The sequence below is a fragment of the Aphelocoma coerulescens genome, chromosome 3 (genome assembly GCF_041296385.1).
Source record: "Aphelocoma coerulescens isolate FSJ_1873_10779 chromosome 3, UR_Acoe_1.0, whole genome shotgun sequence".
NCBI classification, from domain to species: Eukaryota; Metazoa; Chordata; class Aves; order Passeriformes; family Corvidae; genus Aphelocoma; species Aphelocoma coerulescens.
Window position 1 is genome coordinate 110762749 of NC_091016.1, and position 20393 is coordinate 110783141.

Sequence of the window (20393 nt, forward strand, 5' to 3'; positions counted from 1 at the left end):
TCTGTGACCCTCAGGTGCCACAAGGAGCACCAGCCAAGCCCCACCACACAGGGGCAAGCCCCCACTGCTGTGGGGCAAGGGATACAGGGAGGGAGGAGAAGCTGTGTAAGCCAAAGAGTTTCAAAGAACATCTGGACAATGCAAATGTGACTGGCACGGAGCCACCTGCCCTTCCTGCTTCTTGTTCAGCTGCATTTACTTTCACTTTTGAATAGATGAATTTTTCTTTGCTGCTGCTGTCTGCTGCTGTCCCTGCCTGCTCCCGCTCAGTCATCGCAGCAGATCAGCTTGTGGAGGAATCCAGAGCTGGGCATCGCAAGCCATGTGATGGAGGGGTGGGGTTGTAGCAGAGAAATAAAATACAGATCTTTATTATTTCCCGTATAAAAAGGATTAATAATAAAAATTAATATTTCCCAAATAGTTCCTCCCAAACTACCCTCCCTTCCACAGCATATTAGTCACTGGGAGAGCCTAGAGGAGAGGAAAGGAAGCCAAATTAAATGAGGTTTTTCCTGGTGATTTATAGCATCCTTTTTCTCCTCTTTTCCCCTTTTTCCAGGGGGTCTGTGTTTCTCACAGGGTTCTACCTCTCCCCAGCCCCTCTCTGCCCTGTGGGGCTGGAGCTCAGGCAGATTTTCTCTTGCTTTGCAGCTGCTGAACCCGGACCCAGAAGAGGATGGGGAAGCAGAACAGCAAGCTGCGCCCCGAGGTGCTCCAGGACCTGCGTGAGAACACTGAGTTCACAGACCACGAGTTGCAGGAGTGGTACAAGGGCTTCCTAAAAGATTGCCCCACGGGCCATTTGACTGTTGAAGAGTTTAAAAAAATATATGCAAATTTTTTTCCCTATGGCGACGCGTCGAAGTTTGCGGAGCACGTCTTCCGCACCTTTGACACTAACGGCGACGGGACAATTGACTTTAGGGAATTCATCATTGCCCTGAGCGTCACCTCCCGGGGCAAGCTGGAACAGAAGCTGAAGTGGGCGTTCAGTATGTATGACCTGGATGGCAATGGGTACATCAGCCGTGGGGAAATGCTAGAAATAGTGCAGGTGAGGCATTATCTCTATTGGACATCTTATTTGTGTTGCTGTAACCGCTTCACCGTGAGACAGCTGGAGCTGGAGATGAGGGATCTGCTGAGCTGGCTCACTCCTGCCCCAGGCAGGTTCCTGAGCCCATTGTACCCAAAGAGACAGATGGTGGGACCTACAAGACGCAGATGAGGAAAGGGCCTGAGACATGAACAAGGCACTTGTGCAGCTGGCCTGCAGCCAAAATTCTGCAGCTCTCCCCGGGGGTTTCTTAGTGTGATGTTCATGGGATCAAAAAACCCTAAATGCCAATTCTACTGACCTGATTAATCTCAAAATTAGTGCTTTTAATCTTCAAATCTGAGTCAATGTGAACTCTGGAGGAAAGGCTGTAGTGTGTCTGTCTCCTGAAGGCAGAGGACACACTGTGCAGCTGAGATGTGTGTCCTGTGCAGTGTAAGGGAGTCATGCAACAGCCAGTGCCCTGACACTTGGTCCTCCTGGCTGAGGTGGGATAACTTAGGTGGAAGGGTAGGACTGCAGACACTCTTTAGAGATCTCATCATTATTCATGTTCTTGTAAATCTGAAAATGCATTTCCTTACCCATCCATGAAGAAAAACCACATCTATTGCTCTATATTCATATTCACCATAATCCATGTAACACCCCACATGCATACCTGTAACTGGGTGGATGGTGTTGGCTCAGTCCAGCTGCAGAAGAGAGGGTTGCACACCATTGCCTCTTGTATTTTAGCCCAATCCTGCTCATACATTAATCTAGACCCTGACTTTCAGTTAAACTGACCCAGCGCTTCTTTTGAAGTATGAATGAATACAAGAAAGGAGAATAAAAAGCTGCAGTCAGAAATTCCCATTCATTTTGGTTTATAACGTTCTGCAGCTGCCTACCAGGGTCAGCTGCCTTTTTTTATTGCTAAAGGCTTAAATTCTTTTTCTCTGTCCCATGCTTTATCATTTGGGTTGTGTTTTTCTTAATATCTCTTTTCTTTTAACTTTTTTTTTAATACTCAGGCAATTTACAAAATGGTTTCATCAGTAATGAAAATGCCAGAGGATGAATCCACTCCTGAGAAGCGAACAGACAAGATCTTCAGACAGATGGACACAAACAATGACGGTAGGATTGCCACTGGCACCCCTCCCTAGGCTCTAGAAACAGAGGTTTCCTAGCCCAGCCTTGGTAGATGGCAGAATTTGGGGAGAGGGGAGAGAGGGCAGGGATGTCCCCACTGGTGCCTTTGGTCTCTGCCTGACCTCGTTGAGCATCTTTGGTCCATGGCAAATAGGGTGAATAACTGAGCAATGAGCACAGGGTGACTTTTCCTGCTGGGGGGCTGGGAGGGGACCAGTCCTTCCCTAACATTTTATGGGTGAATCCCCTTCTGCAAAGGCTCCTCTGAAATTCCCTAGTCCATTGTCTTTGGGTTATTTTCTCTGGGCATAGCACAAACTTGGCACAAGGTTTTGCTCCCATTGCCCTTGATAGAGTTGCACTCCTGGGCTTGTCATCAGTAACACGGCTCCTGAATGTGGTTGGGCACGTGAAAACAAAAATTCCCATGGGTCCATAATACTTATTTTCTCTGCATGTTTATGGCATGCATACATATGTATATGTTCACACACCTCTGTTGCACTATGAGTGTCAGGGGGATGTAGCAGCTCCCAAGACAGGTTGTGGAGCTCCTTGATAAATTACTGACAGTGTACTTGTCACAACCCCTCCACCTGTGCTGGCTCATTTCCTTGGGCTTGAAAAATACTGGCAAAAAATGATCAATTTCCTCTGCTCATCAGCCTGATGACATGTTTCCTCTATTCCCAGTTGAGGTGGAGTTTTCCCTGGGAATTACCCTGTCAGCGGCTGAGGTGGCAACTGCTCACATCAAAATCAGGAGCTGTGTCCTAATGATATGCTCCGTGAGAGCAAAGATTTGGTTCTAGCACTGAGATATGGAGACCTAAAAAATGCTATCTTATGTTCAGAAAGATTTCTATTTAAGAGACTTTTATGGCTGCATCTTGGTGTCTGTTGCTGCAGTCCCCAGGGCAAATTCCTGGCCTTGCTGAAGTCCTCAAGTATTTTACCTTTGACTTCATCCAAACTAGCACTTCATCCCCTGGCTTGACATGTGGAGGGCCCTGAAATAACATATTAAAATATTTTTGGTCTGCGGAAAGTAGCAGTGTGTGCAGATGCATAACAGAGTAGTGGACACAAAATCTGCTATATATCTATACATCCTCCATCTGTTGCACTTTGTTGCTGAAATAAAATCATCCTATTCCCAGTAAAATACCAGCCCTGCAAGACATGCAGTGCCAAGGAATAACATTTGCACATGTGTGTCTGGTGGCTAGAAAAATTTTCTTCCCTATCTGACTGTTGAGCATTGCAGATAGATTTTGATTTGGGCTTTGCTTTTAAATAATGCAAGGAAAGGGACAAACTAGTAAATATCCTGATAGTTAGGAGATCTCTTTTTTGTTAAAAACTCTTGGTTTGGGAACATTAGCTCAAAAGGCAGAAATTAGTGTGCCACAGGTTTTTGAGCTCCTGTAATTTCTACAAGAGGAAGGCTTGCTCATTCATGGAATCATAGAATCTTTTGGGTTGGAAAAGACCTCTAAGATCATCAAGTCAAATTGTTAACCCAAAATGGCCAAACCCACCACTAAACCATGTCCCTAAGTGCCACATCTACATGTCTTTTAAATGCCCTGGGCAGTCTGTTCCAATACTTGAGAACCCTTTTGGTAAAGAAATTTTTCCTAATATCCAATCTAAACCTTCCTTGGTGCAACTTGAGGCCATTTCCTCTCACCCTCTTGCTTACTTGGGAAAGGAGTTCCTCCGTGTTCAACCTGTTTTGGGTGCTGGCCACTAGGGTCATTCCTCTTCTGTCCCCACAACAAGCTGGTAGCATCCTGGGGCTGGTGAAAACTGGCACAGTGAGCTGGTGCCTCTCTCTCTTTGGATGCATGTGGCCAAAAGTGGCAGCAGGCACCTCCCAAGTGCAAGATGTGGGTCCTGTCTTAAGCATGGCAGTTTGGGGTGGGTAAGGATGGCCCTGGGGTGTTGTGTGAGGGTAGGGTAAGTTGTGCTGAATGCACAAGCTAAATGGGAGATCACTAGACATGATGTCAGGGATACAGCAAATGCCTGTGTCCTCCTCTTCATAGGGAAAACTGTTTCATTTTTCACTAATATTGCCATGTCCTATTTCTGCCATGGTTCAGAGTGCTGGAGCTGGAGGCTATTGGTGCTAGCAGGCAAGGCAGAGGCTGCTCATGGGCTCCTGATGGTATTTGTGCAGGGGAGTGGTCCTGAGCTTGGGAAAAATCTGCCAGGGGGCTGGGTGACCCGAGGATGAGGTCTGAAAGACCAGATGTAGTATTTCCTCCTTGCTGTACCACGCTGTGCCATGCCATTCCACGGGACTGTTGGAGGCAGGGGACACTGGGGTGGTTGCTCCTCCAGAGGTCACTTTTCAGACCCTCAGACTGTTACAGGGTCCGTGCAAGTTGGTTCCTCTGGCCTAAACTGAAGATGTATAAACCAGAAGTGCCCAGGAGCAACACATAGCAGTAGATGGCAAGCCCCCCCAGGGCTGACTTTTCTTGAAAAAAGAAAAGAGAAAACAAAACCCGTCCTGTTCCTGTACACCCAGCAGGGCACAGCAACTGACTTGCAGAGTCATGGAATCATGGAATAGTTAGGGTTGGAAGGGCCCGTCAAAGGTCATCTAGCCCAACACCCCTGCAATGAGCAGGGCGATGTTGAACTAGATCAGGTTGCTCAGACCCCCATCCAACCTTGTAGGTGCCAGAGAAGCCATCACTGCTCAGCCCTATGTGTCACAAGAAACAAGAGGACAAAGTAGGGATATTTGGAATATTTAGGTTTAAAATGTTGTAGTAATACAAGCATCATTTCAAAGCATACGTGTTCAGGTACTGTAATTGTGTTCATGTGTCATGTCATTTGTATAGTCTGGTTCTGAGCAAAGAGCTGCCAAATGATACCAGAACAGTTGTTTTTCGATTTGGGACTATCTTTTTAAATAAAGAAATAGCAATTATTATGCTGGATTGTTTTGCAGAAGAAAAATGCATTTGGGCTTAAAGGCTTGAGTAGGATTTAGCTGCTGTGCATTGCACTAAATTCCCCTCGATGCCTTTGCGATAGATTAAATAGATGTTATGTTGCCTCTGTGAGGAGGGGTTCTTTGCTACTGCAATAGTGGCAGCAACAACTGACTTTAAAAAATTGCTTCCATTTTGGTTTTCCTCCCCATCAGGTAAGCTGTCGCTGGAAGAGTTCATCAAAGGTGCCAAGAGCGATCCCTCCATCGTGCGGTTGTTACAGTGCGACCCCAGTAGCGCGAGTCAATTCTGATGAAAGTGGACAGTGTGCTCAGAGAATCTCGGCTTGTGTCCTTCAAGCTTTGCTCGCAAACGGATGCCTTCTCAACCATCCCTCCACACTTTGCGGATAAGATCCCGTTGCCAGATTGTGTGTGTGTGTGTGTCCGAGCGAACCAGCCCTCGCTCCCCCCACTGACACCAGTGCAGTTCTCCTGCGGCAGCTCCGTTTCTGCTTCCCCGTAATGTTACGATTCACTCTGCACATTTTAAACATTAATCGAAAGGTATGTTTACATGCAGCTACGAGAGAGTTCAGTGGCTGGTGAGATACCACTTCACTTAGTCCATAAGAAAGGTGATGTTCCCATAGTTCCCGAGAAGATGCTAGGTAGGACTTTTACCCAAAATAGCAGATGGTAGATAATTTATTTTGCTTCAGAAATTACTATGTTGAAAAAAAAAAAAGGAAAAAAAAGTGGACTGAATGGAGCAGAAAGTTTAAAAAAAAAAAAAAACAAGAAAAAGAAAAAAGGAAAAAAAAAAAAAAGCAGCTTTCCTGGGCATGGTTCCAATTTTCTTTTTGAGGAAAATTGCTTGCACTTATCTAATGGTCTTTACTTTCTTTTAATATATATATAAATTATATATATATGGTGAAGTAAAATTTTAAATATTTAGGTCATCTATTTAAGGCATAAAATAGAATTCAAGCTTTGCTTCTTCTAGTTGTCTGTGATTTATTCAAATCTTGGAGATTGTTTTTTTGTGATATTTATGCATTAGCAAATTGCTGTTCCAAAAAAAATGCATGACTAGCAGTTTGTGGATATTTCACTCTGTTTAATTCCTGAATGGAAATATTTGTTCATTTTTACTGTCAGTCATTCCAGCATTACTGTATTAACAAAAGACCTGAAAGGAGTTCATCCTCATTTTGTATTTCTCAGTGGAGTCCTACTTTATGGTGGTTGCTGCGTTAAATGGCTTTTGAGTGCCCCGAGGTGACGTGACTGGCACTGCTGTTCTCGACTTGGCTACACCTCCTCCCTTTTGCTGTCGATATGTTAATAGTCTTGTGCATTCCAGTGTTATTTAATATCTGCCTAATGCCAAGAAATATTAATTGAAATAAAAGACTACTTTTCTTGTCACTGCCTGTCTTGGTCTAAACCATGCACCAAGTTCCTAGTGTCAGGTATTTGGGGAAGGGCATGGATGGCTCTCTGCCCAGCGTCTCCCAGTCTTGTCCAAGACATGTTGCCTTGTAAGTATGTAGGGATTTTGGGAACCGGCTGTTGTGGCTGGGTTAATGCTGTGGTGTTAGTGCCTGTGGGATCCAGCTCCATCCCAGCTGAATCCAGGGTAAAGACAGCTCAGTTTCTGCTGGATGTGGAGCAGTTCAAGGCAATGAAGGAAAAGCTGCTGACCCTGTTGGCTGGGCTACTGTGACCACAGCTTTACAAAATAAAACTCCTGTCAGGTACCAGGTACTTGCTGTTGGACTAATGTTTGACACTGGTAGCACGGGAAGCACTTTGATCAGGTCTGCAAGTAGCTGCATAAGCCTGCCCTCTCTGCAAAATGAAGTATCAACAAATTATTTGGCCTGAGGTTAATGCTGAGCATGTAATGAAGGGATTTTTGCTGTGTAGAATGTTCTAGTAGTGGTTACATGATTAAAATATTAAGAGACAGGAATGGTTGCAATATCCAAGTGGAAATACATTTAGTTGGACTTGGTTTGACTAAACAAACTTGTGTCAGTGCTTCCAAGCAAAAGAGTGTGTTCTTTTTTTTCCCCTGGAAATTAAAATTTGAGCAATTAAACCAACAGTCCTTTCAACCAAAACACCCTGCTGATGAGGCAACCCTGAGAGGGATATTAATCAGAAGCTTGCCTGCTTTCTCAGGGCGAGCCCAGCAATAAACCCCAGCTATTGAAAAAAATGTAATTCCACGGTTGCTGATAGCCTGTATCCAGCCTGTTTGTGTTCATGCTGTCAGTCTGTCTGCCAGAAGATGCTGTGGTGTTAGAGATGCTGCAGATGTTGTTACGCTAGCAACTGTTCTTGCATGGGCTGGGTCCAAAAGCAGCTGTTCAGATGTGAATTGGCCACCATGGGCTTTATCATTTCTGTATTCAGGAGAGTGTGAAAAAATGTGTCTGACCTTGTCCCGGGATGGTACCTCTGAGGTGGACCACAACATTTGAATCTTGTTTGTGCAATCTTAAATGAGTCAGGCATATTTCCAGTCAAGCATTGCATGATATCCTGGGTACCAAAGATGTAAAAACTCTTTTGCTGTAGTATTCATAAATGCTGCACTTCTTCTGTCATCATTCATTTGCTCCTCTAAGTGGAAATACTACTGCCTTTTCCTGGCATCTCATGTCTGGTTTCCACTGCTGTCTGTAGAGAATAGCATGTTTAAGTAGCTGATTAACAAAGCCCAAAGTCTTCTCATTTGGGGGGGAAAAAAATCTCCTTACAGAAGCTTATTTTGACCTTGTTTTTGCAGAAAGAAAGTGAAAGAATCTGAATTTTAGAGGACAGAAAGTTCCCCTTTCTTTGATGTTACAATTTTTTCTCTGAAATGGGCCAGGGTATCCATGATGCAGTTTGCTGCCTGCCATGGTCTGACAAGCCCCTGCACAGCCCTGTGCAGACACCGGGATTGTGTCCTGCTTCATCGGACCCAATTTCTTCCATCTTTCCCTTTGCCTCTTTAAACTTTCCAATCCCAGATTTGGGTTGGGTTTTTTTTTTTTGTTATTCCTCACTGTTTTCATAGCTTTTAGGAGGTTTCTTCTCTTCAGGGCAGGATGATATTATTTCAGACTGGGACTGGCACAAATTATGTGAGTAAGATGCTCTCAGCTTGCCTTTCAGGAAGAAGTGAAGGAAATGCCCAGGAAAGGTGGTCATGCATGGCGTTCCGGGAAAAATGAGAGATGCTCTGAAGCCCAACCAGGCTGAGCTTTTTAAAGGTGGCTTCTGATATGAGGAATCTTTTAATTAAAAGGCCAGCTAAGTACTGGAAAGGGTTTTATCTGCTGCTGCCAAGCAGCTCTCTTAAAATCAGACCTGCTTCAGAGGCTGAGGTTGTGCATCCACAGTCACTGGGTAACTTTGATCATCTTGGCTTGAAGGATGTCTCTGCTTTCCTTACTGATAATGAGGACTCAGAGGGGAGAGCAATTTCCAGGCTCCTTCTCCAGAATGTCATTTGAATATTGATACAGGCAGAGTTCAAAACCAGTGCAGTAATCAATGAAAAGCTAAGAGATCTTTACTGCTTGTTGGGCTCCTAGGAATGTCTTTCATAGAGGGACTCTGGTGTAGAGGGGTCAATCACTTGGGAAATGAAGTCCAAGTAATTAATAGAAAATTTCAACTCATTAAGTGACTTAAGTGTTTTTGTGAATTGTATTTTTAGTCAAAAATGGAGTCTAACTTAGCAAAAGTAATTTAACACAAAAAAATCTCACCACTGTGTCCATTTTTACCTCACTTTAATAACCTATGTGATTATTTTCTTGCCATGGAGATATCTAATGCTCTGAAAGCTCTGGCTAATTGCTACATAAATTCAGGCTTTTCTGTATGAATTGCAGGTCTTGTTAAACTAACTCAAAATTATGTCACTGCCTTTCAGATTAAGTTAAAACCTGTCTGGTTGCAGCCTAACTCCAGTGTGGGTGATGGAGGTGCTTGGGTTCAGTCTTTTGTGTCTCCCTTGCCAAGTTTGAATTGGCCATTTGTTTTTAAAACAGGCCTTTGGCAATGTATTTTTAGCATTGGCCTCTGAGTAATAAACTCTTGTGAAGAACAACGTGAGCATTTCTGCAAGCACGGGGCAGATGGTCTCCATGGATAGTCCTCGATCCATTATGCAGGGCACCCTCTATTCATATTTAAAGGTTAGGAACAGCCGTTGACTTTAATGGTCCAGTGGGCAGACTGGCATTTTGAGCTCCCCAGGCTGCACCATGGCAGATACAGTGCTGATGAACCTGATAATTGCTGTTATCTCTTTTGGAAGGAGAGATGCTTTATTGAAAAGAAGGAAAAGGGTGGGAGAGGAGAGCAGAGCATCTCTTTGTAGGAGCTTCGGAGACGTGCCTGTATCGCTGGGAGCAGTGTGCCTGCAAGCAGACCTTAGCTGTTGCCCACCTGTACACAGTGTGATGGTTTGGAGGCAGACACACTTCCAAACACTCTCGTGTTCACTGTGGCTAAAGGGCAACCAGTGCATCACCAGAGGGTTGGGTTAATCCCAGGCTTTCAGCCATGTCACACGAGTCAGAAGCCACTGCCAGAAGGAGGCAAGGAGCTGTCATGGCAGCTGCCTGATGTCTTCGAGGACAGACGGGCAAGGCCACGACCACCATTTGGGTGGGTTATTTTAAGAGCAAGCTGGCTCTTCCTGATGGAGGAACAATTTATCACAAACAAAATCTGTATCGATTGGGCTGTCACTAGAGGGAATTGTCTCTCACATGAAGGTGAGAAGCAGAATCCCTTCCTTGCTCCTCTCAACGCATATTCCCACACCTTTGTGTTTGGAGCTGCTGGTGCTTGGGCAGGTTGGGACTGACACCATGGATAATGGTTAGCTCCCTCAAACCCTCCCTGCCTGTGGGACTGTAGCTTTGAACACATCTTTAGTGTCTTCTCTACCTTGTACCTGGCACTGGGAGCTGCATCACTAAACCTCTGCTCACAGCTGTGCTCCCAGGGCTCTCACCCCAGCATTTTTTTACCTTTCCAAAACAGAGCAACTGTTTTGCCCAGGACCTTGACAGCTTCCTTTGCTTTAACTTCTTTTTTCCTTCGCATAAACTATTCCATGCAGCAGTACGGGAACTTAGTGCAGAAGGCAGGTCACACTTTAAAATCCAAGTTGGTCACAGATATATTACAGCAAAGATGACAAATTACACCCTGGGTGAAATTTGCCTCTGCAGTGTCACCCAGGCTGTTCTGCAAGAAATGAGGTGTGAGCAAGGGAGCCTGTTTTTCCTTGGCACTTGGCTGTGCCTGCTCTTTCCCAGCCCTGGGGATGGGGTTGCACTGCAGCAGAGAACAGGAGCAGGGACAAGTCCTGCCCTAAGGGCCCTGTCATGTCAAAGTCACCCACACCGTGACTTTGTTTTTCCCAGGTCAGGACACAGCCTTCTTTCCAGTCACTATTTCCATTTTGCTTTTTAGTTTCCAAGTGAAATAAATATTATCCTTAAAGCCTAATGTGGTTATATATGCATTGACACAGGATTGAATCCAGATTTTCTTCAGCAACATCTGGAGAAAAGTAGCCTGAGAGGAGACTTTATTGCTCTCTACAACTACCTGAAAGGAGGTTGTAGCCAGGTGGGGATGAGTAACAAGTGACGGGATGAGAGGAAATGGCCTCAAGTTGCACCAGGGGAGGCTTAGATAGAGTATTAGGAAAAATTTCTTCACTGAAAAGGTTATCAAGCACTGGAACAGGCTGCCCAGGGAAATGGTTGAGTCATCATCCCTGGAGGTATTAAAACAAAATGTAGATGTGGCTATGTTTAGTGGTGGAATCTACGATCTTACAGGTCTTTTCCAACCTAAATGATTGCATAATTCTGTGACTATGCTATGGCTGTGCGTGGTTCTGCTCTGGCCTGTCCTTATTGACAAGAGCAGCCATGTATTTCTTCTATGTACTAAAGCACCTCTAATTTTTCCTTGACTTGTTTGCACAAGAAGAAGATGCAAACTGCCATGTCTCACTGTTGTCTCCATTGTGGGTACATGCAAGAAGAAACACCTTGTTCCTCCCATGTGAGGTTTGGGTTGTAACCAGTACTGTGCTGAGCCTGCACCAGTGGTCGTGAACTCCAAAGGAGGTATCTGGCAGGCAGCCTCTCCTTTTTACCTCTTGCTTTTAAGAACTTTCCTACTGCATCTTTGCCATGGCAGTGGCTGCAGGGACAGCCCATCTCACACTTTCTGCACATAGCCATGAGACTGTGCTGGAGATCCATGGAGCAGGGCTGGAGCATTCCTCACCTGGCTCTTAAACCAAACATGAATAATGGGCAATAAGAGAAGTCAGGCTTGTTTGAAGAAACACTGAGAAGCCCAGGCTCAGAGGAGAGTGCCAGCTAACTCACTAGGAAATTGGCCAATCTCCTCTTGTGGAGAAACAGAACTGGGTTAGGGAGAAACAGAACAGGTACAGATAATTCTCTGCCTGAAGCTGGAATTCGTCTCCCGCTGGAGTCATTCAGGAGCAAGACGTCATTGTGAATGGTTTTTAAAGTGTTTTGGGAGCAGCCAGGGGAAATGGTGAGTGTTGAGCATCACAACATGGAGCTGGGGAGCATCATCCTCTTGGGGACACTGAGCCCTCATTTCCTGCAGCTGGCAGGAGCAGCAGGCTTCCTGTCTCCAGCTCCCTCTGGGTTGTGCTGTGGGACCATCGTGCCCCCTGCTCTAGTGCAAAGATGCAGTGGCCAAATGGGAGTGGGAGAAGAGACCTCTCCTCCTCCCACCAGACCCAGCTGGTGTGAGCAAACACCCCACTCCTGGGGCTGCAGCAATAACCAAACATATATATTTTTCCTCTTTATTCTTTTTTTTTAATAATTTCCTGGACCCTTTTCAGGGCAAATTCCACTGCTGAGCGGATGCCATGGGCAGCAGGCGCAGTGCTGGCAGCTGGTTCCTCAAGGAAAACGTGAGTGCACTGACTATGCCTTAATACACCATTAATGATCAGGAACAAAACACAAACATTACCGACGCTTTCCTTGGAGAAAATAAAATAAACTCAGCTAATTCAGGTGTTGCACAGCCATGGTTATTCCTTTGCTGCTTTCCTTATGAATTATTAATACATGTGAGGCTCACGACAGGCAGGTTTGATGCCTGCTAAAGGACACAGGTAGTGCCATTGCATGTGTGTGGTGGCACTGAGGAGCAGGGCTGCCTGCACGCTGCAGACGGTGCCAGTGCTCGAAGTGGGTTTCAGGTACCAGGGTTTACCCCACACTGCACCATCCTCCATCTCACCAGCATCGTGTGCAGTGATGCCTGAGGGAGCTGCTGCTGCCAGACACCCTGGCCACACTGGAGGAATGTGGTCTTTGTGGAATTCGTAGCCCTGCCATGCCCCACCTGGGGAGCCCTGGGGACTAAAGATAATCGTGTGTAAGAAAAGAACTTCACTTTTATGCGGGCGTGGCTTAAGTCAGCTTTAAAAGCAGCTGCTGAATCCTTCTGAACTACTTGGCAGGGAATTCCACATCCACTTCTCATTGAGCTGCTGGTGCTATCTGCCACCTTTCAGGCATGTCACCACCAGTCCCCTGTGGGACCTGCTGACAGCTGCAGTGTAGAGCAGGGCTCCTCCAGCAGGCCTCTGTGGGGCTGCAGCTCTCCCATGAGGATCCCAATATCTTTTGGGACCAAGGCATCGTGAGCCACATTGGTGAAGCCTCCAGGACTGCTCAATTGATGAAACTCACCAACTCCAAGTTTGCTCAGACCTTTAGTAACTGCCAGCACTGCTTCTAGAAACTGTGGGAAAAAAAGGTCTCTGTGATGCTTTCCTGTGGTGCCTGTGAGGGAGATGCCGGCCACCCTGACTGCACCTCCATGTGGCCCCTCCTGTGCCCACCACATTGTACCCAGCTGATGCTTTCCACACAGCAGAGGCCAGGGCTACCTCAGTTGCCATGGAAACACAAAAAAAGGAACCAGGAGTTTAATTTTTTTTTTTCCAAAGAAAAGCCACTTGCTTGAAACCTCACCTTCCATTTTGGGTGATTTTGTAGCCCCCCCATGTTCACCTTCTCTGCACAGTTCACAGCATCCACACTGGGCAGGATGCTTGAAAGGAACAGAACATCCCTGCCCAGCAGCATGAGTGCAACCATGGGATGGTCTGGTGAGGAGGCAGTGGAAGGGACCCAAGTCTTCTCTTTCTCTGCTCCGTTCTAGCAGTTGTCTAGCAAAGTTACACTCAAGGCACTTACGCTTTGCACTCCCCTGCATTTTTTGGTGGAATCTGGCATCACCTAGAATATGGGGAAAGGGACAGAGTGGACTGTGAAGGACAATTATGATGAATTTCCATATTCTGGTAGCTGATTCCCAAAGCAAAGCTCACACCACCAAGCCTGACAGAGTTCAAGAAGCATTTGGACAATGCAGTTAAGCATATGGTGTGACTCTTGGGAATGGTCCTGTACAAGACTGGGAGTGGGACTCGAGGATCCTTGTGGGTCCCTTCCAGCTCAGGATATTCTGTGATTCTATGATCAACCAGCAAGGTTTGTGCTGTTTCTTGCATTTACACCATCATTTTTCTAGTTGTAGTTTCTTCTGTGCCAGCTGCCTTTGTTAGGCTCTTCCACCCAGCTACAAGTTTCAGTGCTTTTATGTGGCATGTGTTTCTAAACTTCGTTTTCACGCTTGAGCCAGCACCAATTGACAAAGCAGCCCATGCTTGGTTGCTTTGCATGCCCACAAATCTCAGCAAGCCTCCTTGCAGTTGCACTTGTGGGCAGGCAGCAGCCGCTGGTGGCAAGGGGATTTTCTTGCAAATGTCCACCTCTTGGCTGATACCACCAGTGGTGCACAAAGCTGATGGCACTGGTAGTGTGGTTCCTTACTGCATTGCTTTATACTCACAAACATTTCCTAAGGATAAAGCTAAATATCCAGCCTCTGGGTTTGCCTTGTTCTTCCCTAGGATGAGCAATTCCCATCTCTGTTCTGAAGTCTGAGTCAAATCAAAATTTTCACCTCAATCAGCAGCACAGCTCTGTCTTAAAGGCTTTTTCTGAAGCTAGACTGCTGAAGCTGATTCCCTCCTCAGTAATGTGATTTAAATCACCCTTCAATCACTAGTCATTTCCTCACCTTGTGGCAATAAAGACAAATTAGCACCTTAAATAAGAGAAACATGCTTCTAGGAAATGGGTTTAATTTCTAGTGGGTTTTTGAGAAGTGGCTGCCAAGCTTGGATCAGTTGGTTTCTTTGCTGTGGGTGTAGGAAGGAAAAGGGCACAAACAGGAAAAAGTTGTCATGTTGTGCACGACAATGATACAGAAGGAAAGAGTTTCTGAGTGCTGTAGGGGGCCATTACCAGAGCAATGTAGTCATCTCCACCTGCATCCTCTCTTCATCTGCATCAGAAGCTCATGGCCACAATGGGTAGATTTTTCTGGATGGCCCAGCGCCCTCTGAAACTCAAAGATTTCAATGCTTAATCGAAAGGTAGCCCTGAAGGGTGAGGGAGTCTGTCCTGCTGATGGTATGTAGCCATCTGTATTGTTGAACAGCAGTGAGATTTACCCTCCAGCTTGCCTCCAGGTCATGCCTTTTCCTTAAAAATAAGAAAGTTATTTTTAACGTGAAAAAGAGTGATGCTGGGAGGTGTTAAGACCCAGCTGCAGGGGTTGGCATGGTGGGCTTGCCTCTGGAAACAAAGCTCAAAGTTTACATGTTCTGCCAATGGGATTGAGAGGATCGTTGGTACTTCAGAGAATTGATACAGCCTTACCAGGCTGGCTGGTCATCTTGGATGACTGATTAGTGATTTACAACGAGTTGGAGCCCACAGGCACTCCCTGTTGTGTCCTGGAAGAGAGGATGGAGTTGCACAGTGAGTACCTGGGTAAGCTGGGGTTTCATACAGATGAGAAGAGCTGAAATGAATGTATTTGACTCAGGCTTGTTTTTACCTTTATCCATGCATATTAAAGTAGCAAGCTTTTTTTTTCATCCCAGAATAGTGATATTTTACTGTTTATGCCACAAGCATGGCAGTGAGAACCAAGCTATTTAATTTCTTTTCCTTAATCAAAAGCTGCAATCGCTGCTACTGGTGACAGCAACCCAGGCTGAGGAGCTGCTGCCACCTGAAATGCTACAGAAAAGGCTTTCCAACAGCCTGCTAAAATGAACAGAAAGAAATTGCTTGGATCAGGTGGTAGCCACCTGAGTGCACCCAAAGAACAGATGAATGAGAGTATAACCTCTTCCTTAAATCAGCCTCAGGCAAACACGATACCAAATTATTAGCTGGGGGTTTTTTTAATGATTCCAGGGCATGGTCTAAGGAACTCCAAATCAGTAAGTCTCATGTCTGAACCAGAAAAAATCTGTAGAAACAGCTTTTGTACAGCAAAGTACAGACATTGCAGATGCTAGGATAAATGTGATGCATAAAGGGAAGAGATAAAATGAGCTCTTACAAATGGAAGTTGTGCCTGATAAATCTGTGATCTCTGCAGGAATGAAGAGGCAACACATTCTTAAATGGTCTGAAAAGGAGTGGATGTGTGTATAGATAGATAGATAGATATAAAGAAGTTTGGTGGTGGCACAGGATTGTTTAGGATCATTAGAGATTAGGCAAAATATTGCAGAAATTTTTCTCTGTATAGATTTTGAGGCAGCAAAGTTACCCATTAATTAAAACTTAGTTTAGTTACCTAATATTAACTAAAAGAGAACAAGGAGTCTAAAAAACAGTAGTTCTAATCATTCATACACTTTGAGGTCCAAATTTAAAAGATATTTGGATCACTTTGGGTAGAGGTCTGAAAATATCAGCTCAGCTTAAAAGACAAAGCAGCTTTTGGGGAGCCTTACAGTTTGGGATGTTAGTGACCTGGGTAAAATGGTTCCTTGGGCATCACACTCATCATGTGGGGTTACACTGGCCTCCAGAACCTGCCACCTCTGCTCTGGCACAGCATGTCCCCCCTGTGCAGCCTCCGTGCCCATGTTTTTGTGCCCTTAGCTCCTTGCCTGACAATTTAAACTCTCTACTTGGCAGCTGGTACCTGGTTAAATCATGTACAGTGTCAGCCATACCCGTGCTGAGCAGTGGCAAGTGGCTTTCCAGCTATCTAATGAGGGCAGGGAACATTTTGATCAGCCCCTCTTGACCCCACAGCTAATGCAGGCCAGCGAATCTGCCTTGGCAATTTGTGCACCAGGCTTGTACCTTTGGCCTGAGGCTGGAGACGATGCTAAACATCTGCCGCTGGACTCCTGAGAGTGACGTCAATACTCTTTTGTCCCAAGTCTCGTACTGGCTCAGCTGCATCCATCTCTCCCAAAGATAAATTGTACTTTATTGCATGGTATTGCTCAGCACAGAAAAAAACTCTCATTAGGCACCAGCAATTCAGCACTTAATGCTCATAGTAATAAATAACTTGACCAGGGTAGCTTTTTTCCCCTTTTCACTTCGTCTTTCCTTTTCCCCTTTCTGCCTATGCACAGGCTCTCAGAAAGCAGAGAGGGACTGGCAGGATGGCAGAGGATGGTTGCAGAGTGTCCCTGTGCATTTCTGGGGACAGAATCAGGAAGCTAGGGCAGCAGAGATGTGCTCTGCCTTGCTGCAGTCCCACTGGTATCCTCTGCCCAAGCAGGGTGGTTTTCTGCAGGAGACAACAAGCAGCACGAGAAACTCAGGGCCTCTCCCAGGGCATGTCTTGGGGTGGATCTAAGGACACACCCAGATTAATCTGCCCAGCCCTGGGTAAGGAGTGACCTCCACCTCCCACATGCAATAGGTACTGTAAGACCTGTCTCCAGCCCTCCTTGAGCCATGGGACACTTGTCTCGTCAGGAGCGCAGGGAGCCGGGCACAGCTGGGCTCATCTCCTGCAGAGGTTTTTTTAGGGAACCCTCACTCTACCAGCCTGCCCTTATCTTTCATCAGCTGCAGACACTTCAGGGAGTCTCTGTTGTGTCCCACAAACCCCTGGACTTGGTGGCATCGGGCAGAAGCTGCTGGCAGGAGCTGCTGGCAACCCACCTGGAGGGATGCACCCTGGGCAGTGTATACTGTGCCTCTCTGCTCTGACCTCTTCCCACCATCTTCCCTCCCCACCATCCTTCCTCAAGCTCAAAAGCCAAACATTTAAGGAATTATATTAGCAAGCCCTGTTTCCCTCTCAGCTTGCCTCAGGGCGAGTCAATTTATTTGCTGGTTATAGAGAAATTTCCTCTCTCCTCCCAAAAATGTAGTGTGCGGGCAGTAACCACAGCCTTGGGAAGGTTCCGGAGCTGAAGGCCTTGTGCTGCTGAGGAGCAGGTGGCAGCAGACAGACTCGCAGTTTGGGGATGGATGCAGCAGGGTGCGGGAGAAGCGGGGCCCTAGTGCGGGCTGCTGCTGCCATCTAGCCATGCCCGCCGCCGCTCAGCCCTCACCCACGCCACCTTCTCCGGCTATGTTCTTAGGTCTACATCACTGCTTTTCTGTGGCTTTCCTCTTCTGAGCCATAAAGAAGAAGGTATCTTTTAAGGTCTCTTCGTTTAGCCCGCGCTTTCCAAGGCCGCTGCCACAGCGGCTGCAGGGCCGGCCGGGCGGCAGCTCGGTGGTCACAGCCGTGCCGGTCACTCTGCCCTGCTCCCCACGGGCACCGCATCCTTTCTCATGAGAGTCACCTCTCCTGGAGGAGGACACTCCGCGTCCCCTGGCGTTGGCATGGTTATTGGATCCAGCGGCTCTCTCACCACCCTGTCCTAAGGACAACACCAGTGTCCTAAACCTGAGGCTGGCAATGGGTCTCTGCTTTTGAAGCCATTTGCTCCCTCCAGTGCCTGTCGCTCTCCCAGGAGGAGAAGCAAATAGAAATCAGCATATTCAGCCGATGAACAGGAAAACTGCTTCATGAAGGTGAGAGGCCACTCAGGACTCTCCTGGGTGAGGAATCTTCTTCATATCACGGAGAAAGATGAGGCTCTTACCTTTGTTCCAACAGCCAGACTGTGGCTTTGGTTTAGCATCCATTACCAGTTCTTCCCCACTACTTTTTAACTTTTTTGAGGCAGGAGTGGGTCCTCTCCCTCCAGCAGCTCTTCAGAGGCTGCTGCCCCTTTAGATCCATTTTAGCACTGGAGCATGAGCCCTCACCACGCAGAGCCCCATAGAGGGGAAGGCAGCCAAGGAGGTGGTAGCATTGGCAAACCCCATTGCTGAACTGAGAGAACTGTGCTGCAGGGCTCAGACCCATGGCACTGCCAGACCCACTAGGGAGCAGGGTGATGACAAACACACTAGGATTGGAAGGGACTTCAGGAGGTCTCTAGCCGAGGCTTCTGCTCCAAGCAGGATCAATTGCAAGATCAGTTCATGGCTGCTCAAGACCTTGACCTGTCAGGTCTCAAAAGCCTCCGGAGATGGAGCCTGGCCAACCCCAGCAGTCCTGGCTGTCCCCATGAAGCAAGTTGCTCCTTGCATCCAGACTGACTTCCCGGTTTCAACTTGTGTCCACTGACATTTGACATTAGCAATCCTGCAAAGCTGCTCTACAGAAGGCGGCATAAATCAGTTCCATGCAGTTACTCAAAAAAAACCCCCAAAAACTCTGGCAATGGCAAACCTAAATTAACCCCAGGAGCAAGACAGAAGAATAAAAAACATCACAGTAATAGCTACTGAAAGAGCCAAGCCTCAGACTGGGCACCAAGCAGGAAACTGGAAGCTGACAGGACATTTGAGGTAACAGCCTTAATAAATAATTAAAGAAAACCCCAGCTCTTTTTGAAGTTTTCCTAGTATTAAAACCCTCACATCCTCTGTTTCCCATCTCTGTGAATGAATGGGATGAGAGCTTTGGTTGGGGTTTTTTTGAGCTGTGCAACAGCTTAATTATTACTTTGTACATACTTTTTCCTTGTAGTTTCTTATTTGCATTTGTTCTCTCTCATAACATCTCACTTATGCTATGGTCTAACATCGGGAATGTGAGATTCATTTGAAAGCTTTCCATTTCACTCCTTTCCTCCTCCTGCCCTGGCTCTGACCGACACGGTTTCTTGGATGCATTTTTTTTGAGCTGAGCTCCATCTTGTGGGCTTTTGCGCGGCTAATTAGTCACCACATCCTTATCTCTGGGAGGATCTCCCTTGGCCCCGGTCAGAGGAACACGTCCCATTTTGCTTGCAGTCAGGTATAATCATAGAATCAATCACAGAGACACAGAATGGCTTGGGTTGGAAGAGACCCTTAAAGACAACTAGTTCCAGCATCCTGCCCCTGGAAAGACACCTTCCACTAGACCAAGCCGCCCAAATAACCCACTGAGGAATGAAACCCAGATGGCAGAAGCAGGTGAGTCCCATAGCACCTGACTGCTGGGGAGTTTGGGAACCATCCCATGGGGTGCAGGAGGAATCTCTCTCCCCTAAATCAGCAATCTCTGGCGAGTTGGATTTTCTTTTGCTTTTCACTTCAGTCAGATGCTGTAATTGTTTAATGTGTGTTTTGACTGCAGAAAAGTGGGACAACCATCACTGAGAAATGTTTATTGAGCTGTTACAGTGCAATGCTGTTGTTACTGATGAACTATAGTTAACAGCAAGTAAATGGGAGTTCTTAAGCAGGATTTTTTAAATCTAAAAAGGCGGTAGATGATTTTCTTCTTACCCTCACAGTAAGGGCAGCAGCACCTCTGTTCTTACTGAAAAATGCATCCATATTATCCTGTTCAAGCACTGCAACCCTGTGCTTTGCAAGATTGCCAGTATCTTCTTTTTTTCCAGCTAGTGAGCTTAGTAGCCAAATATAAAAGGGTGATGCTTAAGCCAACTGAATGTCCAAATCCTGTACTCACACTGTAGGCAACTGCTATCTCAGAGTGGATTAAATAATACCTGTAAAATACTTTGGGAATTCTTTGTACTGAGCTGCTACAGTTGACCTTTCTCAGCTCCTATGCACTACTTGCTGAGTTCTCAAGGTACACTGAGCCTCCACATCCCTAGCAGTGATAAGGTGTTGGTAGCAACCCAGCTGGGAGCACTGGTCTCTGCATCGCTGCTCTGAAAGTCTCTGCCTTTCTCTCCCTCCCTGAATTGCCACACAGCCTTGCTGTCTTCTGGCTGCTTTCTAGACTGGAACATGGCAGTTGGCTTTGTACCAGGAAAGCAGGGTGAACCAATTAGTCCTTTGC

General features: G+C 46.4%; 1 protein-coding gene across 2 annotated transcripts in view; it reads left to right on the forward strand.

The window, feature by feature from the left end:
- Nucleotides 1-6856, forward strand: part of HPCAL1 (hippocalcin like 1) — a 64064-nt gene extending 57208 nt beyond the window's left edge. For both annotated transcript variants that reach the window (XM_069011587.1, XM_069011588.1), the window contains 3 exons: nucleotides 655-1057; nucleotides 2077-2182; nucleotides 5367-6856. In XM_069011587.1, coding sequence (XP_068867688.1) covers nucleotides 680-1057; nucleotides 2077-2182; nucleotides 5367-5464 — 582 coding nt within the window. In that variant the 5' untranslated portion in view covers nucleotides 655-679 and the 3' untranslated portion in view covers nucleotides 5465-6856. The remainder of the gene's footprint in view (nucleotides 1-654; nucleotides 1058-2076; nucleotides 2183-5366) is intronic.
- Nucleotides 6857-20393: the final 13537 nt, after the last annotated feature.